At 40.1% G+C, this 21,888-nt stretch overlaps 2 protein-coding genes across 18 annotated transcripts in view; one reads left to right on the forward strand and one right to left on the reverse strand.

Annotated features, from left to right (window-relative positions):
- Positions 1 to 703: 703 nt before the first annotated feature.
- Positions 704 to 5,301, reverse strand: LOC142033800 (putative protein ARB2BP). Of its 6 annotated transcripts, none has more exons than XM_075034188.1 (3): positions 5,015 to 5,301; positions 4,286 to 4,359; positions 704 to 1,989 (listed from the first exon to the last, which is right to left on the reverse strand). In XM_075034188.1, exons 2-3 carry the CDS (start codon positions 4,313 to 4,315, stop codon positions 931 to 933), a joined length of 1,089 nt encoding a protein of 362 aa, XP_074890289.1. In that variant the 5' UTR covers positions 4,316 to 4,359; positions 5,015 to 5,301; the 3' UTR covers positions 704 to 930. The 6 variants fall into 6 exon arrangements, 4 of the variants coding, with proteins under 4 accessions (XP_074890289.1, XP_074890290.1, XP_074890288.1 ...); XM_075034189.1 differs by lacking the exon at positions 5,015 to 5,301 and adding an exon at positions 4,765 to 4,918; XM_075034187.1 differs by lacking the exon at positions 5,015 to 5,301 and adding an exon at positions 4,599 to 4,918.
- Positions 5,302 to 5,437: 136 nt separating this feature from the next.
- SENP7 (SUMO specific peptidase 7) overlaps positions 5,438 to 21,888 on the forward strand; it is a 48,555-nt gene continuing 32,104 nt past the window's right edge. For 3 of the 12 annotated variants that reach the window (XM_075034169.1, XM_075034177.1, XM_075034173.1), the window contains exons 1-6: positions 5,464 to 5,536; positions 7,005 to 7,051; positions 9,607 to 9,714; positions 12,030 to 12,124; positions 19,493 to 19,690; positions 21,465 to 21,662. In XM_075034169.1, the coding sequence (XP_074890270.1) occupies positions 7,016 to 7,051; positions 9,607 to 9,714; positions 12,030 to 12,124; positions 19,493 to 19,690; positions 21,465 to 21,662 (635 nt within the window). In that variant the 5' untranslated portion in view covers positions 5,464 to 5,536; positions 7,005 to 7,015. Of the gene's footprint in view, positions 5,537 to 7,004; positions 7,052 to 7,572; positions 7,636 to 9,606; positions 9,715 to 11,220; positions 11,281 to 12,029; positions 12,125 to 19,492; positions 19,691 to 21,464; positions 21,663 to 21,888 lie in introns of those variants that run through there. The other 9 variants (XM_075034174.1, XM_075034172.1, XM_075034178.1 and 6 more) reach the window with 9 other exon arrangements.

A 21,888-nucleotide genomic window follows, 5' to 3' on the forward strand; every position in this document is an offset into this window, starting at 1 on the left:
TCAACAATTTTTTTGGCTGAGATGGGAACTGAAAGTGTAGGGCAAGGCTTTGTCATCCTTCAAAGTTCTTTTGCAGCCACTGAGCACTTGTAATTCCCACAGGATTAAACTGGAAATTCAGAATAACGGTTTTGTTTACATTCACTTTAAAGGTTATTTGACCTTCTGCTTGTATAAATCGCAATCCTTGAGTATGGACATTTAACAACTCTCTATTTCCCACCTCTGTCTAAAATTAAACAGCTGAGAGAAAACAGCAATGTCATTCTTTTGCATCAGTTTGGTAACTGCAGGTTGCTAGAGTATTGCGTTTCTATAGCAGCTCATGCCCAGTAATCTCACTGGTTTAGTTGGCTTTAAAATGGAAATTACTTCAGCTTACTGTATCATGCTTGGGGCATACCATCTCTGACTGGAGGGAAGGTAGTAGTATGTAATTCCCCAAAGTATTGTTCAACTTAACAGTAAGCATTTCAAGGAGGAAGGTAGATGTTCCAGCTCTTGAAAGATTTTGAACACTAAATGGTATATAGTGAGGAGGAAATAGATCCTTTATGTGCTTTTTGTATTCCAGATTTGTCCTTTTAATGAAAGCTATGCACTTAAGTGAGTGTTTTCCTGATAGTTTAGTCTGACTGTAGAGCCATCACTGCCAAATGTTTATGTAAAAAAGTGATACAGATGAGAGTTGGTATACCTTAACATCTTTATTTTGTGCAACTTAAAATTAAGGGTTGGGGCTTAAAGCTTTCAACAATGCACTTCTTTCTTAATAGTTAACTTGTATTTGCGTGTTTCTCAAAAACAAACTAGCTTCAAACTTAGAACTCTAAGTTGCTCCACAGTGAGATGAAGGTCCTTAGATAACTGAAAGGTGCAGAGGCAGTTATGAAAGGAAGAGACCACTATGAAGAACAAATCAGTATACCTTTATTTATTGTCTCTCTTCTTACTTGTGCTGCTTCTGGTTGCAACAGGTGAATACCTAAAGGATGTTGTGGTCTTCGCTTTCAGCGTGCTCTTCAGGTACTTAAAGATGGCGTGTAAGCAACAGGAGGGTGCTAAACCATACCTTTCTGTTCCAGCAGAGACAGTAGGACAATCCATTTTCACAAGAGAACCCACAGCTTTATCCAGAGGCTTACTGTTTGACACCCATTCACGGCAGTATTTCTGTATCCATTCTTGTATTTGTGGATCACTTCCAGCCTGGTGCTGTGTGTTGTGCATGGAGTCGATGAATGCCACAGAGTATACTTTATTCATTACCTCCCATTTTCTCTGCACCAGCAGATCAACAAATGCCAAGCCACCATAGCCATGGGCAATGAAGGCCACATTCTTGGCTGCGCTCTTTGAAATGAAATGATCCCATACATAGATGGTATGCTCCTCGGGGCTGCTGCTGCCCCTTTTGGGGATCCACCAGATGGACTGTGTAGAAGTCAGTGCTTCTTCCCTAGTAGAAGAGCCTAACCTCTCCTTTTCAGTCTTCAGATCAACGAAGTTGTCATTGGGATTCAGTACAATCACTCCCCTGTGGCTCTGAAGAGCCATTTTGATGAATGGTATTTGTGTTCCGTGCCTCAGGCCCTCGCTGACAATCGTCCTTTGCCCCCACTGTCCAGCACAGAAAACTCCGTGGTCTTGAAGAAGGACAATTAAGCTAGAGGAACTTAGTGCATTCTTGCTCATGAAAAAGAAGCTTCTTGGTTCAACCTCTGTAGCATCAGTAGGAATATAAACTTTCTGAAGCATGCAGACTTTTTCCAGGAGCTCATAAACATATTGGGTAATCAAATGTCCCAAAACTTGATAGCGTTTATGATTCTGCTCATGTGCATTCTTGTAATAATTGAAAACAAAGGACTCATTTGTATCCAAATGCCTCAGTTCCCCTTTTATATTGAAGTCGTACTTCAGTTCCTCTTGATACTCTGAACCCTCTATTAGTTTCCTCAAGCTTAGTTCGTGCTGTATTTGTAACCACTACAAATTAAGAAGACTATGTCAATGTAGCGATAGACCTCCATACACCACCTACATAAAGAAAACCTATTGTATTAGAATTCAGATTTAAAAGTGGTTACAAAGTACTCATTGATAGAGACTATCTCTTGGTGATCTAGTAAACCATCTGCTTGTAAAGCCTCTTACAGATTTCGGTTGCTAAATTCCAATAGCAGTACATTAATACTAATCTCTCCAGTTATTTGTTCATCCTTGCAAGCACTTTCCACATGGAAATTGTGGAATGCATGACAAAATAAACTAGCCACTGTAATCCAGGAACAGGAGAAAATAAAGTCTATGCAGCAAACTTTCGTGAGATTAGATTGAGGTCTCTAGTTTCAGCAAAGATCATTTTTTAACTCATATGACTGATCAGCTGGTAAGAATTATACCAGGAAGTGGTTTCCATGCAACTGAAAAATTAAGCTTATCATAACCTTCTCTTTTCCTAGTAACTCTTCAGTCTACTACTGACTGTCACTGACTGTGGAATGGTAAACGTGGGGTAACCTTTGGTGTGCTTAGAATCCTACTTCTATATGATTTTTTTCGTAACAGAAGAGATTTGCAAGCATTAAATTCCCAGAATTATCAGGGGTTTTAAAATTAATTTAACATCTTAACACAGTAATTTTGTTTTGGCAGATGGTTTACATGAAGTTATATTTGGCAAATACATTGGTACAGGCTACTATATACCTTTAAATTTTTCTTGCTGAACTAACAGAGGTTTTTAGAACACAGTAAATCACATTCTGACTATGTTAAAACTTGCTATACCATCTGATAAAGCTGATTCCTAGGACAGAAAGCGATCTGAAAGTTTTCATGTAAGCAACTTGAGGTGGAGCCCAACTCCTTAATGGAATGCAAGTTTCCTTGAGTAAACTGCTTAGCATATTGAAAAATATTTCTTACACTTCCAAATTAAAAAAAAAAAAAAAAAAGTTCTTTGGTTTTCAACAGAGCAACAACATATACATTTTCCTTTTGTGCAATCTCCATTGGGTCAGAGATGTTAAGTCATCTCTTCAGGGTCATTCCTGTCTTCGGATTAATAGAGAGTAGGCTAGAAAATGCTACCTTCTCCTTTTTTATCTCATATAGTAAGTACACATAAAAAAGGGAAAAAACCCCCCAGTTTCTATGATATATAACCCATTTACTCTCTCGCCAGTTTCTTGGAATGGAAACAGCACAAAGAAGTTGCAAGTGCACACGTCCATCTATGATTTTTTCATTCTGCAGGAAGGCATGAAAGACACAAAGGAGATGGGAGGACAATCTGTTTGCTATACTACTGAAATACTGGCAATTCACATGAAAGAGATCATATTTAGTAAGGAGAAAAATGGACATGGTTTAAGGAAAGATGTCAGTGGAGGTAGTGAAGCACAGAGGATGCATTCCATAACAATTAGGAATAGGTAAATGCAGTTTCCTCAGAGTGGCATGCTGTCCACACTTCTCTCTGTCCCTTTCTCCCCTCACCCATGAAAGGTTGGAGACTGCAGCTTCCCAACATGTTATGAACAGGAAGTTACTATGCTACTTCAGCTACTAGCAAAAACATTACTTTTTCAGTTCCAAAACAAAACAAGGATACGTGATTCCAAACTAAACCTCCTGTATGTAATATCGAACATCTACTTAAATGTCTACTTTAAAAAGCATTTGTGAAAGGTTTCTGAAGATTTCAGGAGCCAGAAACAAAAAACCACAGTTTTACATCAGGTGTAGGTATGACTTCCCTTCCTAAAATTGCCTTCAGGGTGCAAACTGAAAAGTTTTGAAGCAATTTATAGAACTTTAGAGTTCACTTGAATAGCAGCTTAGAATCACATGCTTATTAGTCTGGAGGACTGATTTTATTTTAGTAATGCCATTTATAGAATTAAAAAGCAGCAGTTATGAATTGTTCTAGATATAGCTGCATAAAGCTTTCACTTCTTTTTGGTAAATCTGCATTCTAAGTTGGCATTGACTGTTGCTTGTTCTTCATTGTCTGTATATAAATGCAATATTCAAAGGTGTTTATTCTGGCAGTCTTTACAATTGCTATTTTGATTTTTTAAAAAATCACTGTTGTGGGAAAAAAAAAAATCCCTCTTTCCCTTCCTCCCACTTTTCTGTTTGGATTGTAAAATGCTTCAGCTGTAAATTCAGCTAGTGTTTGTTACAGCAATTGGCATATTCTAAAGACTACTGCAGTATTACTCTGTATGAGATTTTTTCATTTAAAACACTTCATTCTAGTAAAGCCCAACATTACCATATGCTCTCCTGTAAAATCTGTCATCATCCTAGATGGAAGTCTTTTTCACTCTGGGATTGTAGACAGTTCCTCTGCATGAAAGAAAATAAACCCATGTTAGTTCAGGTTTCATTACTTCACGTACTTTAGTTCTGGGGTGTATCTATAAAACGTGTGATTGCTGGTCGTTAAGGCCATCTAAAGTGTTTCAGATAGTTTCAAATTACAAGCTAACATCTCATGTTTGTAATTTACACCTGACCATAACTTAAAGCTAAGCCTCTTGAACACAAAACTAAAAAGTTGTCAAAACTAGTTTTGCGCAGCTTACCGTTCCTTGACAGAAGGGCACTACCGAGAGGACAAAACAGAAAGCTACACACAAAACTCACAGTTCTGAAGCTGCCCTGAAAAAAACCCACAACAAAACACCACCACCAACAAAAAAAAAACCCAAAACAAAACACAAAACCCAACAAACAAATCTTTGTCTCCACTTGGCTGCGGGAGCCTTCCCGCGGCCGTCGGCCGAGACCCGCGGCCACAGCCGGGGTTATGAGGGCTCTCCCCACCCGTGCCCGGCAGCCGAACCTCCCCGCCGGGGGCGGGCGGCGGCGGCCGCCCCCGCAGCAGCAGCGCGGTGGGCGAGCTGCCCCCGGGGGGGGAGTGACCCGTCCTGCGGGCTCTGACTGAAGGGGGGGCTCAGGTCCGAGGGGGAAAACGCCGTGGGCAAGGCGCGCTCTGAACCTCATTCCGCTGGGTTGTCTATTACTTCTTTAAAAACAGCCAGGTTTTCTTGATTCCTTCCACAAATTTTAGTAGACGTTTGCTAGCCCGTGCCTCCTTTTACTGTATTTTATTGCGCTCAGGGAACTAACAACTTCGTTACCGCTCGCCAGGTGCGGGGAAGTGCGCCTAACGGCACACCTGCGGCACTACCATTTGCCTTTTTTCCCCTCAGCGGCTCCGTATGAGGCTAAACCCGAGAAAGTGGAAAACGGGGGCCGGCACGCCTGTGAAGGACGGGCCGGGGGCGGTTTGTAGGGCGGGCGGGGAGCGGGAGCCGGCGGGACACGGCGAAGGGGCTGCGGGCAGCGCCTGAGGGAGAGGGCGGGAGGGCGGTTACTGCCGTTGCGGGGCGGGGCGGGGGACGGGCGGCCCTGCCAGGCCGGTGGAGGCGGTGCCCGGCCCGGAAGTACCGGGGGAAGCTGCGCAGGCGGCGGTGGGGCCTGGGTAAACAACAACGGCAGCGGTGTTGCTGCCGCCACGGTGAGTAACGGGGGGGTGCTGCCGGCACCGCTCGCCTTCCGCCCTTTAGCCGCCGCTGGTGGGGTGCTGAAATAAAGCTGGCTAGCGGCGACCCGGCGGGTCTCTGCGCCGCCCGGTGTCCCCGCTGGCCGGGGCTGGGCCGTTCGTGCCGCGCGGGGTGTCTGTCGCGAACGAGCGAAGCCGGCAGGGGAGAGCGGGTGAGCGGCCGGGCACCGCGGGGCGGGGGGGGGGGGCGTGCGGCGGCGGCGTGTGCTGCCCCTTGGTGAGGAGACTAAGGAGGGGGTGGAAAGGCGGACTCGGCGACCCTCGGCCCTTGTCCGTTTGTCGGCGAGAAGCCCGTTCCCTTCCTGGGGGGGGGGGGGGAGCCGGCGGGTGGTTGGGAGCTGGGGCCCGGCTCTGTCCCGCCGCCCTGCTCGGTGTGGGCGGGCTCCTGCGGTGACAGCCCGGGTGGTGCCAGCCCTGGGTGGTGCCTCTGTTCCCCCCCGAGCTGTGAGAGGGCCGCCGCTGGTCAGCTCTGCCTCTTGGCAGGCGTCGGAATAGGCAGCGGTTTGGCTTATCTGGGGTGGCCTGTAGATGTTGCTGTTCCCCACACCGGGAGAGTGGGGCTGTAAGTTGGAAAACGGCCGAGCTAAATGAAAGTACACGAACTTAAAGGTCTTCTTGAGAGACTTCAAACTAGCTGTAAGGTTTGAAGGTCTTCCACCGGCGTCATACAGGGTGTTTATAAAGAGAATAAACCCCTGTGAATGCTGGAAGCTCTGAAGCTATGTGCTTCCACTGAGGGGAAAAGTTTATCTGTTAACAGGAATCCTTGAATTTTATTTATTCTTGGAGCTCCTGTAGTGTCACCAATGTTTTCGTTGACCCCTTTTCACTTCATAATCAAAGCCTGAGTTGCTTACTAGTTGCATGCTTGCCTGGGGGTGGAGTTAAGCAGTAAATGCCTTCACTAAGAATAAATTATAGTTGAAAATCTCATTAACAGTTCTGTCTACGCTGACAATCCAGAGCCTTGCTCAAGCACATGCCTTTCTTGTATTGTGGCTGTCGATGACTTTTACCAAGGCCTGTAGTGACAGGACAAGGGATAATGGCTTTAAACTGAAAGAGGGTAGATTCAGATTAGATATTAGGAAGAAGCTCTTCCCTGTGAGGGTAGTGAGGCACTGGAACAGGTTGCCCAGAGAGGTTGTGGATACCCCATCCCTGGCAGTGTTCAAGGCCAGGTTGGATGGGGCTTTGAGCAGCCTGGTCTAGTGGAAGGTGTCCCTGCCCATGGCAGGGGGGTTGGAACTAGGTGATCTTTAAGGTCCCTTCCAACCCAAACTGTCTATGAATGAGTTTTCTTTGTGCTAGCTTGCTCAAAAATGATTTTCTTGTTCTTGCTTAGTACCTGCTGTTGTGGTCCTGCTCCCCTCTGAGTAAATAAAACACAAATTGCTGAGCTTATTTTATATCTTTTTTTCAGTAGAGAGAATCATGGAAGGAAGAACATCATCTTCAAGTCATGTCAGTGTAAGTGTTCCTGCAACTTGCAACAATTTACTTGGAGGCTGTGGGTATCCTAGGGTGGTCTGATATATTTGTGCCACCAAATTCGTTCTCCAGTGGTCCAGCTTTTGCTTTGTTGGAGAACTGTTTCCTGAGATACAGTTTACTCTGGTAGCAGTCAATAGTAATGTCTGCTGTTGAACATATGTTAATACATGATAGGCTCAACGTTTGTTCGCACATAAACAGTGCATTTTCAAAGATATTTTAAGACCTAAGCTAACATCTAAGAGGAATGCTCAAGTAGAACAGATGCATAATATTTAGTTATCTGCAGAGATGTGTTTAGAGACTACTTATGCTAGTGTTTATTTTTTCTAAAATATCCCTATTAGTAGTAGCTACAGCAATGGAAGCACTGGTGAAAACAAATGGTAGGCACAGCAGCTGGTTTGATTGGGTAAGGTCTGGACTGTCTAGCGTTTTAGAAATAAGCTGCTTCCAGCACCTTGTTTATGCACTTTCTCTGATCCTTGCTTCTACAGGTGGGAACCTTCAGAAAAGTACTGCTGGTTTAGATGAGGAGTCTGCTAAGTGTGTACGCACATGTACGTGTTGAGTTAGTCACTTTCTGTTAGGGAAAAGCTGAGGCAACTGCGTATGTTGCACTTCCCATAGATACAGACCTCTGTTGTTTACCTCTTGAATTTGTGCTTGTTCTGTAAGTTAATTGTGGGCACTGCAAACCAACATCATCTTAATGAGTGCAAGCATTGGGAAGATGTTGTACGGTGAGGTGGAAATTTTGCTGATGAACGTATCTTGTCCTTTTTATCCCTTTCTGTCTGTCCATCTGTCTCTTTCTGTTTTCTGAGTCTGACCTTACCTGTTCTCAGTGTTATCTGTTATGTTATTACAGAGGTTATCTGAACTTCTGTAACTTTAAATGCATGCTAAAATTTCAGACACACGTGTTCTTAGGAAGCTCATAACAGAAACCAATAGTCAGGCAGCAGGTGGAATTCTGAAGTAAGAAATTTGTACCTGGCCATTAAGGTGCCGATCAGAAGGATGCATTCTGACTGATAAAACAGGTTTATAGACCACTTCTCAAAAAAAAAAAAAAGAAATCTAATTGCAGGTGTTCTTGAATAAGAAAATGTTTATTTCAATCCTTAAATGTTGATTGAAAGGGAAAGGAGGTACTTGTATTAGAAGTTGTTTCCTGTGTGTAACATTTACAGCCTTTATAATTTGAGGAATCTGTTATGAAAGGCATATTTGTTATTACAGCGTTTGACCAGCAAAGGCAGTTTGAGGTACTGTATAGAAGTTCAGGTCTAACTACTAAAACAATAAATCTTTGTTTCAAAGAAGTGTAGAGAAGGAATAAGAGCACTCACGATTCAAACTGAAGAGTTGAAGGATTATCTCATTATGGTACAGTATGCTTCAGTTACGGTCTGTCTGAAGGACTACCTACAGAACTAATGAATGCAGTTTCTGTGTTGTTAGTTAAGTTGTTAGCATCACTGTTCTAGAGTCTGTGCTTGTAATCTTATGTTACAAGGTAGGGCATCTGGTGGCTTGCAAATTGAGTTCATAATACACTTGATAGTGGCCATTATGTGGAATAGCTTCAGCTCTTTCCTAGCTGAGAGAGACTCAGTTGTCTGAAAGATGTAAATGTTGCATTCCCTCTCTGATACATTCTAATCTGGTTGTGTTTGCAGTGTAAGGTTTTGCTTCTCAGGATACCTGGTGAAATAGCAAGGCTTGCACTTTTATTCTTTCAGCTGATGTTATTTTAACTGGTTTAATCAAGTGATAGGAAATGTCACCCTCTTTCCTTGTCTTGATGAACTGGTAGGAATTTAGTTTGACCATTTTTGTTTTGAATTTCAATGAATGAACATTATTTCCTACATACCTTTTTCTGAATTGGCAAATTTCTACGAATTACGAACAGCTTTATCTTTCAGTAATTACTTTTGAAATGCTGATTCCATTTTTTTGAAGGTTGGCAATGACAATAGCTGATACCATTTTGAGTACATTATAGTGTACTGATGCTAAATTATCATACCAAAATACTTGTACTATTTGAAGTTATAATTGCTCTTCATCCTGAATTTTTTTTTGAGAGCAGGCCTGCTGTGACATTCACCACGACATTCAGCTGTTTTGGTTTCTGTTTATCATTCTCTAAGCTGAGATGATTAAGCTAGAGTGTAAACAAATCAGAGGGAACTAAGAAAACTAAGTGCCAGTAGATTTGATTCTCACCTTCTGGGCATGTGTTTGAAGTTGTTGTAAAGTTAATGATATAGGAGGAGCTTTTTCTTGATTTTTTAAGACAGTTCATATGTTAAAACTAGCTCCTCATGTGGTATGAGGCATGATTTAGGATCAAGCATCAGTGAGGAATGCATTTAAATGGAAATCACAGGCCAGTGCTTCCCTTACAACTTTGTTATTTTATCTGACAATTAAGAAAACTTTGTACATGGCAGTATGCCAGCTCATAGCACCAGTGGATAATTTAGTTTTATCACGTGTGTAACATCATCTATTTTCAGTTTCGTATACCAAAGAAGAAAACAAACACCAAGTCAGAGGATGTCCAAGTTCAGTCCCCTTTGGCAAGGCTCCCAGGCTCCCACCATTGGGACTACCCTTTAAAAGAGGTAAAGAGAAGTTCTTTGGAGTCTAAAGTGTATAGGAGAATGTTATATGGGGTTTGGGTTCTGTTCTGGAGGCTGGATTTTTTCAATACCGGGTGCTGCCTTGTGACCAATATCTGACCCAGATTGTCTTGGAAAGAGAAGTGTGTAGGTCTGAACTCTGCCTGCAAAGTCTCAGTGCCTTATTGCCAGTCTACATAATTAAAAAGCAGAGTTGGTCTTCAGGTGTCATTTGAAATTATCTTGAAAATTGTGAATTTAAAGGCAAATATAATGTGGTGGGTTTTCTGTGTTGGTTTTTTTTTTTTTAGTCTCCTGATTCCTGAACTTTTAGGTTACATTCAGGTCACTTACCAAACTTTTTGTTATGATGAAGAAAAATTCTTTACATTGAGTTTTCAACTAGTCATTATTTGTATCCAAGAGCTTAAATTTTAAGAGAATATATTAAGTACTGTATAACTTTTTACAGAATTTTAGGTGTTAATACAGAAATCACCGATTTCAGTATTAAGACCAAAAGACTGTAGGAGTAGTGAATGGCATTTATCGTAAATGACTGTCTTGATCATCTCAGTCACATATAGAAGCAAATATTTGCTTCCATAAATCTGTTCCAAATTCAGTAAGCATTTTTAAAATGCCAGGTTTTGGAAACGTGCTTTGCTACTCTTGACTTCTTCAGCTCGGCATTGAGAGTTTGTTCCTGGTTTTAGTGCTTTCAGAATCATGGGGCTGAACAAACAGCATCCCCCACAGAGAAGTTTTAAAAACCTAGTGAGGGAAGTTAGGAATTTTCGACTTACAGTAATGGTGATAATGTGATCCAGATCTCTTGGTAGGTCTGGTCATTTGAGCATGCTGTAATATAAAATCACTGCATGGTTGTGTTCTTTACTATTACTCTTAGTGAGCAGGGCATCCAGTTACAGTCAGGTTTTGAATTTGGGAGTAGTGTCTCCTATGGTTACAAGCAGCAGCCTCTTAGGCAGAGGCAGACAGCACTTGCATGGCATTCTTCCTGTCTTTCTCTTTGCCTCTATGAAAACAGTGATTAGACTGGGTGAATTGAAAAAATCTTTTTCCCCCACCTTGTTATTTCCTGTATACTGTCTAATTTTCCATTCTTATTTTTCTTACCTGTGTCTATATATTTCAGACATTTCCATGTGGTAGAGGGCTCTGTGTGCTTTAAACACTGAGTAGTCTTTATATTCTACTTTAAAAGAAAAGATTGCTCATGAGGTATCATAATTAAAATAAATATTACTGTTTTATCCATACAGAGGTCTGTCCGTGTTGTATTTAGTGTTGCCAGAGTTTGCTCCATGTTGTTTGAGAAATTCTGTGCAGCTTTCAGTGATTTGGGTGTATAGGTCTCTAACGTACTTGAAGACCAGTGCTATGAGGTGAACTGGATGATGTTGGAAGGCAGGAGAAGGGGAGGGCACCTTCAAGGCAATTTCTTGCTACCAACTGTTTTAATAATGAGGGTATTTTCCATTACAGAGTCAGCCCCTATGGTAGGGAAAAGATTGATTTGGGATGCACCTTTCAGACTTCACTAAAGTATGTAAAATATGCTTGGGCATGAATTTTTCAGATGCCTTCACCCCACACTTAAGCAGAAATTAAAATAAGTTTGTCTGCTTTCAGCCTGACTGGCATAATTTCAAAACATCTGTTTGGTTTATTACCTTTTACATTAAAAAAAGCGAGGAGTGACTAGGAGGAGGTAATGGCAGAGGGAGGTGGGGTTTTGGAATTGCAGAAATAACTATATGTTTTGGTGGTGCTTCATTTATTTAATTTGAAAATGTAAGTGCATTCTGATAAGGTAAGAGAATTTGGAAAAAATGAAGTCTTGCTGTTGTGAGCTTTGCCACCCGAGTACCAAACCTTCAAATTCCTCTTCCTTCTCAGAATTTTCTATCTTGACTGGAGTATAATTTGGTTAAATGCATGGAATTAAAGAAAGTAGAGGTTATCGTGTATTTGTGATTACGTAAAACAGGCCTAATATTTAAGTCCCTGTTTGGGATAGTCCACCTTTGAATAGGGAAGTATTTGAATTGTCCTGTATTGTCAAATATTTTTAGGACAAAAAAGGTTCCATTCCAGATCAGGTGGTATGTGGGTGCTTTAAATCAACCAAATTCATTCTTTGCAAAATTGTTGTATATACTCTTTGTGGCTCTGCTTTGTTTGATCAGTTGCATTGTTTAAACACCTGGCATTGTTCCCTTTTTCTAGTGTAATATCTATTATGACATATTTATGTCTGTTGGAACCTGCTCATTTTGTTTGTTTTATTTCAGTGGAAATTAAGTGCCAACAACAGAGAGCCTTCCACAAAAGGAAAAAGGCAAAAGGACTGTGACAGACACAGCTCTAATGATGAAGAATCAATTGGGTAAGAAGTAATCTCAAAATTAGTTCTTCTCTGTTTGTATATTCAGAGTTTCATGATCTTTCTTGAAGATGGGTATCTCTGGTCTCTACATAACTATTTGTGTTGTGCAGAGATGGTTTTCAAGCTGTTAGGTAGCCCACCTTCAGAGAATCATGTTTTGGTGATTTAATGGCAACTGTAACTTTTTCTTTGTTTCAACACAATACAAGGCTTTGACATCAGAATGGGAGTGCGATACTTACTAGAGGAATTACTGCTTGTTGACCTGCTTGGAATCCTGAAAGGTGTTCATTACTCTAAGTGTAAATTGTCATTCGAGCCCTAGAAATTTTAGATATTTAAGAAGTTTCCCAGATTATCTTTTGCTTGTCACTTTTTGCTCTGTAGTCCGCAGTCGTCAACCTGGCTTTATCAACTCTTAAAAAAACCCCAACCAAGCAATATGATGATTAGTAGGGGAAGACAGTAAAATCTAGAGGTTTTTCACCTCTATGTTAGTCAATACACCTAAGTGAGTAAATAAGACTGCTGATGTGCCCCTTCTTTATGCTGTGTTGCCAAAAGCAAGTATCTTCATTTCTTTGAGATATGGCAAACTATTTAAAATCATCTTCGGTGAAGCTGTCAGCTAGATAATTGTTTATCCAAGAAAACTTTGAAGCTGTTAAGTGCTGTAGTTGACAAATGGAAATGAACATGTAGAATTAGATTCATCAACAGCAGCTGGGAAGCATAATGACTTCATGATGAAATTAGTTATATTTATCTTAATGAAGCAATTATTATCCCACAAATAATTCATACCTCCATAAATAAAAATATGCATTCTCTGCCTCATTTTCTGACTGGAACTTAACTTGACCATAGTGATTTCTTGTCAGGAGAAGCTGTTAAAACCAAAGTGCGTGGATAATGAAAATGCTTAATGACAACAGGTGATTGTGACACTGCTGAATTCAGTGTTTTTGTGACCTATGAATAGTCATCATTTAACCTGGTCTTTATATTCAGAATGCTTCAAACTGTTGCAGAGAAGAGGTGAACTTGTAAAAGATTCTGAATTTATTTTTCATACATCCTCAGAGGCATAGCTGTCAGTTTACAAGTAGTTACCTCAAAATGCTTCTCTCAGTAACTTTAACTGAGGGACTGGCTCACAGGGTCAACCTAGCAGAATTTAAAAGCTATGTTAACTTCTGTTTCCTGAGTTTTAATTATGCTGTGAAATGGTTGATATTGGATATCAATCTCTATAGGTCTTTCAGTAAACTTTGAACTGACCTTTCAAAGTTGAGGAGCTTTTAAAAAAAAAAAGCTACTTTTGGATCTGTTACATATGTTAATTTTCTGTTACACATGTTAATTTTGATAGGTGAGAGACTTTCAAGTAGCATTTGTAGGTATTCCATCATTTTTACCAAAATTCTTACCAGCACATTTGTGAGAAATTATTTAGACTGTAAAGAGACAGCAAATATTCAGATATTAAACCTGTGCTTTTTTCACTTCCTCAAAAAGATGCGTGTCTAGAGACTAGCTGGAGGTTTTGCGTAAAATAAACTTAATATACTGTCTGCAATAAAGCTTGTTCCAAGTATTTCGTTTGGGTACCCAGTTTCTCAGTAAGTCAAAATTAACACACTGACCTCATTGCATAATGAGTAGAAAGAGCACACAGGTTCTAAAGAGGTGGTGTTTGTTGAGCAAAAGTCTGAGACCTGACAAAACGCAGAAGAGGAAAGAGTGAAGTGAGAATGCTGAGAATCTTTCTAATGCAAAAGTTTCTCTGCTCCTTCTTCCCAATGAGGAATTTTTAATTTACATTGAAAAGTGCGAAATAAGTCTTAGTGACAGACTCCTGTTAGCTCCCGATGTTTTAAAAACAGTCTTTTTATTGATAGGAGCTAATTGCAAATACTTAGAGAGGCATGCTTCATTGAAAGTGTTGCTTAAGCATTGTTATTGCCACTTAATTTTAGTCGGAAAGTACGAAGTGGATGTATAAGCACAAACCCACCTTCACTTGTGTTTTTAACTGAAGTTCTGGGTTACAAACTTTGGTAGTTGATTGCTTCTGTCAGTCCTGCTGTGATGTGAGACCGTGGGGGCTGGAAGCAGCAACCACAGCTGCTCTCACATGAACACCTCTGCTCATGGCCTTGTGAAAGGTCACTGTCAGGTGATGTGTTCGTGATGCCAGACAGGGCTCTCAGCACAAATTAGTTCCCTAGACCTTATCGTATGCTGGAGGTCTCTTACATGTTCTCACAATCGTGTCACAGAACAGATTAGAACTGTCATGAAATACGAATAGTTCAATTTATTAGTGTCATTGCAGAAAGTTAGGTGTGGTACTTATGTAATTGGCCAATTAATGTTTTGTAGCCCACTTATGAAATTTCTTTGTTGTTGAGGAAGTGGGTAACACTATTTCAAGGGGTAGCTATTGCCACCTGGAGATAGAGTTTAGAGGCATCCACCTACTTCAGTTTTATTACTCCTGCATTCTCCCAAGAGGGAAACGGGGGGAAATAAAAACAAATAAAAGAAACAAAACAGAATACTGTTCTGAAATTCAAGCTTCTCATCTTGGTCCATCAAATTTTCTTTAGGGGGAGGGTGGGAGGTGTACTTAAATAAGATGTGTGTGATTCTTTCAGCTCAGTATTTTAAACAGTAATTGAAATGCATGTCATGGCTGAATCAAGTACTGACCCCATAGCAGTCAGGTTTTTGTGGCAATCATTTATTTACATGCTGGTTCCCCTTGCCCTAACAAGCACATGTGGGCAGTAATAACTTCCTGGTCTAGCAAAGCAAGGAGGTTAGTAGGGATGTTCATGTTTGCTGTTAAAACATGGACTTCTGATCAGTTGGTGAAAGGTCATGGCCTTAAAGTAGGAGGAGAACAGACAGAGGCTTTCTTCTCAACAGGGTATAGTCAGTGAACATGGTAATCAGAGTTTCACATTAATGATAGTGCATCTCGTTATTCTTTTGGGCTCTGAAAGGCCAAAGACCTCCTGAGCTGTGCGCTTGCTGCAGAAGCTCAGATAACTGAATACACATAAAGTCTATAACTGGCTTTATCTTGTAAATCCAGGACAGATGTTCAGCTTTTATAGGACCTGACAGGGTGACCCTCACATGGTACGTGGCAGCCCACTGTCAAAATATTTATTTCCCAAAACTTGGGTTTACTAGTAGAAGAATGCAGGTATGAAGATGGTGGTGTAGACAATTAATAATAATTTACTTCAAAAGGAGCTAGTAGCCTCCAGGTCTCATTTTGATCACTTTCTAATATAGATTTGAACAAACTGAAGCCAGTGGTTACAACACTGGTGTGTGCACAAATATGATCCTTGAGAAAGGAACTGGATCTAGCAGCTCTGATTATTGGGTGAAATAGAGGTCAAACATTTTCCCCAAAGGAGTACAAACAATTAATAGCTTTTGGTTCTGCACTTTGTAAGGTAGGATAATCCTTTTTTTGCCTGTGAAAAGTGATATGAGACTTGCCAGGAACAGCTAACAGCATTTTTCATAATCTATTTTTTTGTCTGTTCCATCCTTACATGCATAAGTACATTTTCATTACCTTTGCTTATATATTTTTTTCTGTTTTGTGGAGGTAGATGAGAGAGAGTATGGTAGGTGCTTCCTTTGGAAACAAAAATAACCACCTTTGGTTTTCCTTCACCAAGATGCCTCCAGTCTTACTGTTGTGCAGGTTACTTGCTGGGTCTGCCAGTGGGACTTGCTTTTAATTTATACTTTGCTTGCTTTTTTTTCTGCTTGACACTAATTTTTATCTTTTGAAATGTCTTTTGCATGACTTGCTCACTTTATTCTGTGGAGAGTTTAACAGATAATTTAGGGATCTGTGTCCCAACCATTGTTTACAGAGATACAGGCTGGCTTAAGTGTAGATATTTTTCCTGAATCTATTTTACGCCTGGTTCTTAATGACATGATTTTTCAAGAAATGCTGCCAGAAAGGCAAGCCATTGAAAGCTCTGATGCCACTGTACGTCTGTGAAGATCAGGCCATAACCAGTTTTCCTATCAAGGTCTTCAGCCAAAAACTGGTGCTGCAAAAGAAGTGATGCCTTAGGCTGACACTGACATCTTTAAGAATAGCCAAATGTTTACTGTTTTCTTCCTTGTTTGTTGAAGGTTCCTTTCCTCTGCACAGATTTATAGTGCAAAGCTCGTTGCACAGGTGTGCACGCGCTTTAAATCGTAAGATCATTTTTGCAAAGATACTTACTTAAAATGTATAAACCCCATTTAAATCAAGGGAGTGGGAAACACCACAAATTCTGTACCTAGTAACAATTAGTAAACCAAACTATGGAGGGGCCTGGAGCCTCTCAAGGTCTAGCCTGATGTGAATGTGAGCAAAGGATGTCAGACCTGAGTTTCCAAGGTGGCCAACAAACTATAGGTAGTGAAATCCAGTTTCACTGGAAATTATGCTTCTGACTCCTTTACCTCCTGCTGTGGGCTTTCTCTGTCATGATGGTATTGTTAAAGACCCGAGAGGTTGGAATCTTTTCTGTTATCTTTACAAGTCTTGATCATACAATTAAAATAAAGATTCTGTGACCATGTATGTTCACACTGGACTAATTGCCTTGCAAGTTCAGGCTATTGAATTTTTATCACATTTCTTAAAGGTATATATTCTTTATTTCCTTAGATATTGCTTATATATTCCTTATTTCTAATATAGCTTGCAGTTGGACAAAGAATAAATTATGTATAAGTCTGGTTACTGTAAGCTCTTCTGATTGTATTAAACTATGGTTTATGTATCAACCCTGAACACCTGAGAAGCCCAGAAAAAAGCTAGAACTTCTGACTTAGCGGTGACTTCTGTAGAAAAGAAGTCTCTTGCTTCCTATGCTAAATCGAGAACACTTTGCAGGCTTGGTCTATGCTCACTCACTAGGCTGCTACAGTTGGGCTCCACCATGTAAGACATTAGTGTTACTAAATTGTCCCTCATGATCTGTATTTACTGTCTAAGGTTTTCAGTAGTTAAAGCATATCTTTAGATGAAACTCCAATCCCTGGATCCTTGGAGTGTAGCACAAACCTTTTTTAGGCCTACAGTATTCAAAGCACATGCTCAGACATAACAGGTTCTTAAAAACAGCAGTTCTTTGCTTTAGTAATCATACAGTATATACAGGTCTAGGTGAAAGAAGAAACGTATACCTGCCTTTTCCTGACTCTGCCTAAAACATTCTGGAGGACTCCTGTGGCTTAGGTCAGTCTTCTAATGAGACTGTCATTGTACATATGACTTCTCATTGTCTTTATAGAGTCAATCTCTCACTTCAGAAACTCTGGATTGTTTATGCAACAGCTAATTGGGACCAATCCCTTACATAACACTCCTTCTCCTCTGTCCAGATTCTTGGCATCAGAGTGCCTTAATTTGGGGTTGGTAGTGGTTTTGGGGGGTTTTGTTTTGGGGTTGGGTTTTTTTTGAGACAAAGCTTTAGCTCTTTACCACTTAGATTTTCTTTGGGAAAGTTCTAAGATAAGCCCAGAGAGTGGAGGAAGCTGCCTTCACTTGACCTGAAGTTACTTAGGTTTGAATGGGAGCCATTTAGGTTTGTTGTCCATTGTTTAGGTAGTGGTCTCCAAGGTGTGGTGTGTGCAAGACAATCCGTTGGGGTGCAGGAAGGAAGCATTTTTTTTGTACAATTAATAAATAAATGTTTCTTTCAACACTTATGCATCCTTTTTTTAAATTTCTATTTGTGTGTTTTATAATGTACATAATGTTAGCACCTTAGTACATCTGTATAAATTATAATTAAGTGTTAGGTACATGCTTGAAATAACTTTCAAAAAAAGTTTGGAGACCACTGGTCTAGGAAATGCATAGTAGAGCTCTGAGGGAAAGCAGCTCATTGCATATACATTATGGGATTCAGTGATGCAGAGATCTCATAAGATTGACCAGCATTCATAGTTTATATACAGGTTCTCCAAGCTGTGCACTGGAACCTTACTGTCTTTTCAAGTTTAACAAGGGGTTATGTGTCTTGTTAACATGGTAAGTAACCAGGGAAAAGAAATCTCAACATGCAGCAGCTACTGCAAGAGCAAAGTAAAAGGATTATGTGAAATGTCTTCCCCAAGTTCAAGGTGTTTCACTAGCATGGCAGTTCCAGATCGTTTTTTTTTAGGTTCAAGCATAGCTGTTCTTCAGCAGTTTTCATGCCATACCTTTATTTACCACTAGGCACCATGTAACCATGCTGTTGACTCAAGTGCAGCATGTCAGTGGGACAACTATAACTTCCTAAAAGTTGCTTGCACAGTTGTCAATCCACTGAGAAGCAGCAGCTGTTTGCTTAAGAAATGTCACTGTAGCGTGCATGTAACAGCTATGCGAGTAGTAAAAGGTTTTCTATAGCTATAAAAGAAGGATTCTTGCTCTACAATGTGAACAATTTAGTTTGTTAGGCAAGACATGCAATAGGAAAAGCAATTCTTGTCTCAGTGTTTTTTTTTAAAACCAACAAATGAGCCTGAACTTCAGTGTCCTCTTAGGACCAGCCCTGGGGAAACAAGTCCAATTCTGATCTGTTTGAAAATAAAGTCAATCCTGACAAATCATCTATGATATATAATACCAGCTTATAAGGAAACTGTCCAAATTACTGGTCATGCTACTGAATTAATTCTATATGTGGAGACTTCAGTACCAATCTAGTAGAATCAGCAAAGTATAGATACTTGTTTGAAGAACTTCAATAGGGAGTTTTTACTACCTTTTAAATTCATAATTGTATGTAATTACTTTAGTGTAATTGAATAGAAATCAGTTGGAGCTTTAAAACTGAGAGACTGTACTAGTTTCTTGATTTCTGCCCCCCCCCCCCCCCCCAAGATCAATCTAATTTGTGATATGGGAACCAATAATATTCATGGTTCTAAAATAAGATGCCACAATAGGAGTGCTTGTTTTCGTATCCTGCAAATGCTCGTGTGTACGCTTTCAGAATAGTTTGTAAGGCTGTAGTGACACCACTTTCAACATTTTGCAATAAAAAGATTTCCATGCTTTTGCACTGAAAGTTTACCTCTTCGGAATCACATATGGATGTGTTAGTCATTGATGCCAGAAGAAGAAACCTTGAAAGGCTGTCCTGATCAAGAGATGCGTTTGTTTCTTCTTCTCACAAAGCAGTTCTTTTTGAAATTGTCAGGGAACTGAACTTAATTCTACTGAAGATACAAGGTATGATGCAGAGACAGTAAACTCAAAAAGCTTGGTTGAATTCATGTGACTTAAAAAGTTCTCAGCACCCTATTATTAATTTATTGTTATATGTATGGCAGGCAACCCAAAGTTATCTTGACGAATGTCCTGGGGACGAAAATAGGAAGAAAATACACACAGGTGCAACCTAAAACTGGTGCTAATTTTTCTGATGCTGGCAAGCTGCAGTCAGATCAACCACCCTCGTCATCTGCTGCCAGCCTAAAGATATGGCAAATTTTAAACCCTACTCTCCAAAGCCTTTTTCTGTCTAAAAGGTAGGTTGTCTTTGCCTTGTGTCACTAAGCAAAATAATTTTCCTTGCAGTTGTTTTTTCATGAGAAAATTCTTTGTTGTACTACAGCTGTCTTGTTCATGAACTATTTTCTCATGTCATCTGACTTGACTGAATTCCCTTGTACCTGGTTCCTTTTGGTAATCACTGAGAGAGATGGTGCCAGGCACGCTCTAGTGGGTTTTCTGATCAGATGGCTTCTAGATGGTTCTGTACTGACAAGACTAATTAATTCTGATTCAGCCATTGGACTCTCAAAATGTTTGGGTTTTTTTATTCTTGTGAAAAGAATACACTTGCATTTAACTGCCCTCTTTTCTCAGAGAATGTATCAAGGTGTATTTTCACTGTTACTGTTTCAGACTACTCATGAAAATAGGAGAACTGGCTTAAGGGGTCAGAAGAAATCCATATTAAGTCCAGTATCTCTCCTCCCCCCCCCCCCTCCCCAAGCAGCAGTCAATTGCAGATACCCAGGGAAAAGTATGGCTAGAGTGACTGCTTTTTTCACTGAGTTTTCTCTCTGAGTTTCTGATGGTAAACAGTTTAGGGACTTCCTTCATTGGAGGTTACGTTCAGACTACAGTGTTCTTCTATATTAGACTTTTCCTCTCAATTATATTCTCATTGCTTATCACCCGTGTGCCTCTGCAGTGTCTTGTCTGTAAGGTAGTCTCCTGATAAAAAGCAAATTTACATCTCAGTGCAAGAGGAGATCCGAGTGCTCCCCAGACATCACGCAGTCTGTGCTGGAGTGTGCTTTGTGGATGAATACAGACAACAGGACAATTATGCAGTTGATGCCTGAAAGACAGTGTTCTTCGTAACAGATTCAAAAAAGGCCATGGCATTACGTCCTAATCCAAAATAAATGACAATAGAAGTGGTAGAATTTAAACCACAGTTTGAGAAACTAAGCGAGACAATCAAGGGCTATACAACAAGTTGGCTGCAGTGGCATTGTATAAAATAAGTTGTGCTGCTCCTACACATGTGTGCTCAAGTGGGCAGTTGCATATTGGTATTTGTGGTTAGCTTATTTTTGATGCTTGTCTCTTCTAACACTTGCGGATGTTTTTCTGAGCCTTACTATTGTAATTCTGTAGAATGCTATTGTTATTCTGTAGAGTGCCACTTGGAAGGGGAGAAGGGGAACAAAATCTAATGCTACCTTTTTGTGTATGTGCTACTTTTCTACCTGTTGACTAAGTGCTTGAGACAATTCAGTCTGTTTTACTGGAGGCTTCTTGTTCACAGGAAAATCAAGGTTATTTGCTTTTTTATTCTTGTGAAAAGAATACACTTGCATTTAACTGCCCTCTTTTCTCAGAGAATGTATCAAGGTGTATTTTCACTGTTACTGTTTCAGACTATTCATGAAAATAGGAGAACTGGCTTAAGGGGTCATAGTTCTGAGAAATGTGTACAGATAATGCACGAAAGCTATTTAGAGATAAGCATTTATCAGTTTTTATACAATACTTAGATGATGTGTTAGAGGCGACGCAGTGTGAATTGTATCTGGCTAAGGTGAAATTATATGGCTAGTGTTTCTTACCCTGGTCTCTTGTTGCTTTTTTATGTTTATCTGTTTACCTGGGATTTTAAGTTCCTTAGTGGGATTTTGTTTTGTCTCTTAACAGACTGAAAGTAATGATGATTGATTATCAAGCCTGTAAGATACATTAATTTAACAAGAAGTTTCTCTCTCTAGATTTCAGTGCAGTATTTATGATTTACTGTTATATATATGGCAGGCAACCCAAAGTTATCTTGACGAATGTCCTGAGGACGAAAATTGGAAGAAAATACATAGACAGCCACGTAATAACTGATGCAAATTTATCTGACGCTGACAAATTACAATCGGGTCAACTACCCTCATCATCTATTGCCAGCCTACAGACATGTCAAATATTAAGTTCTCCTCATGAAAGTTCTTTTCTGTCTAAAAGGTATGTTACTCACTGCTGATTTTGCCAGTATTCCTGAAATTACATAACTTTACAATAGAAACGAATTTCCCTGAAACAATTTTTGTTATAGTCTTGTCTTGAAGCAGGAGATCAATTTCCTGAGTGCAAACTAACATGCTACTCCAATGAGCTGTTTTAACATTGCATTTATTCTGATTTGCTCTACCTGATGTTAATAGGCTACTTTTCTTTCATAGAAGGAATT

Source organism: Buteo buteo, chromosome 8 (assembly GCF_964188355.1).
Source record: "Buteo buteo chromosome 8, bButBut1.hap1.1, whole genome shotgun sequence".
In the NCBI taxonomy this organism is placed as follows: Eukaryota; Metazoa; Chordata; class Aves; order Accipitriformes; family Accipitridae; genus Buteo; species Buteo buteo.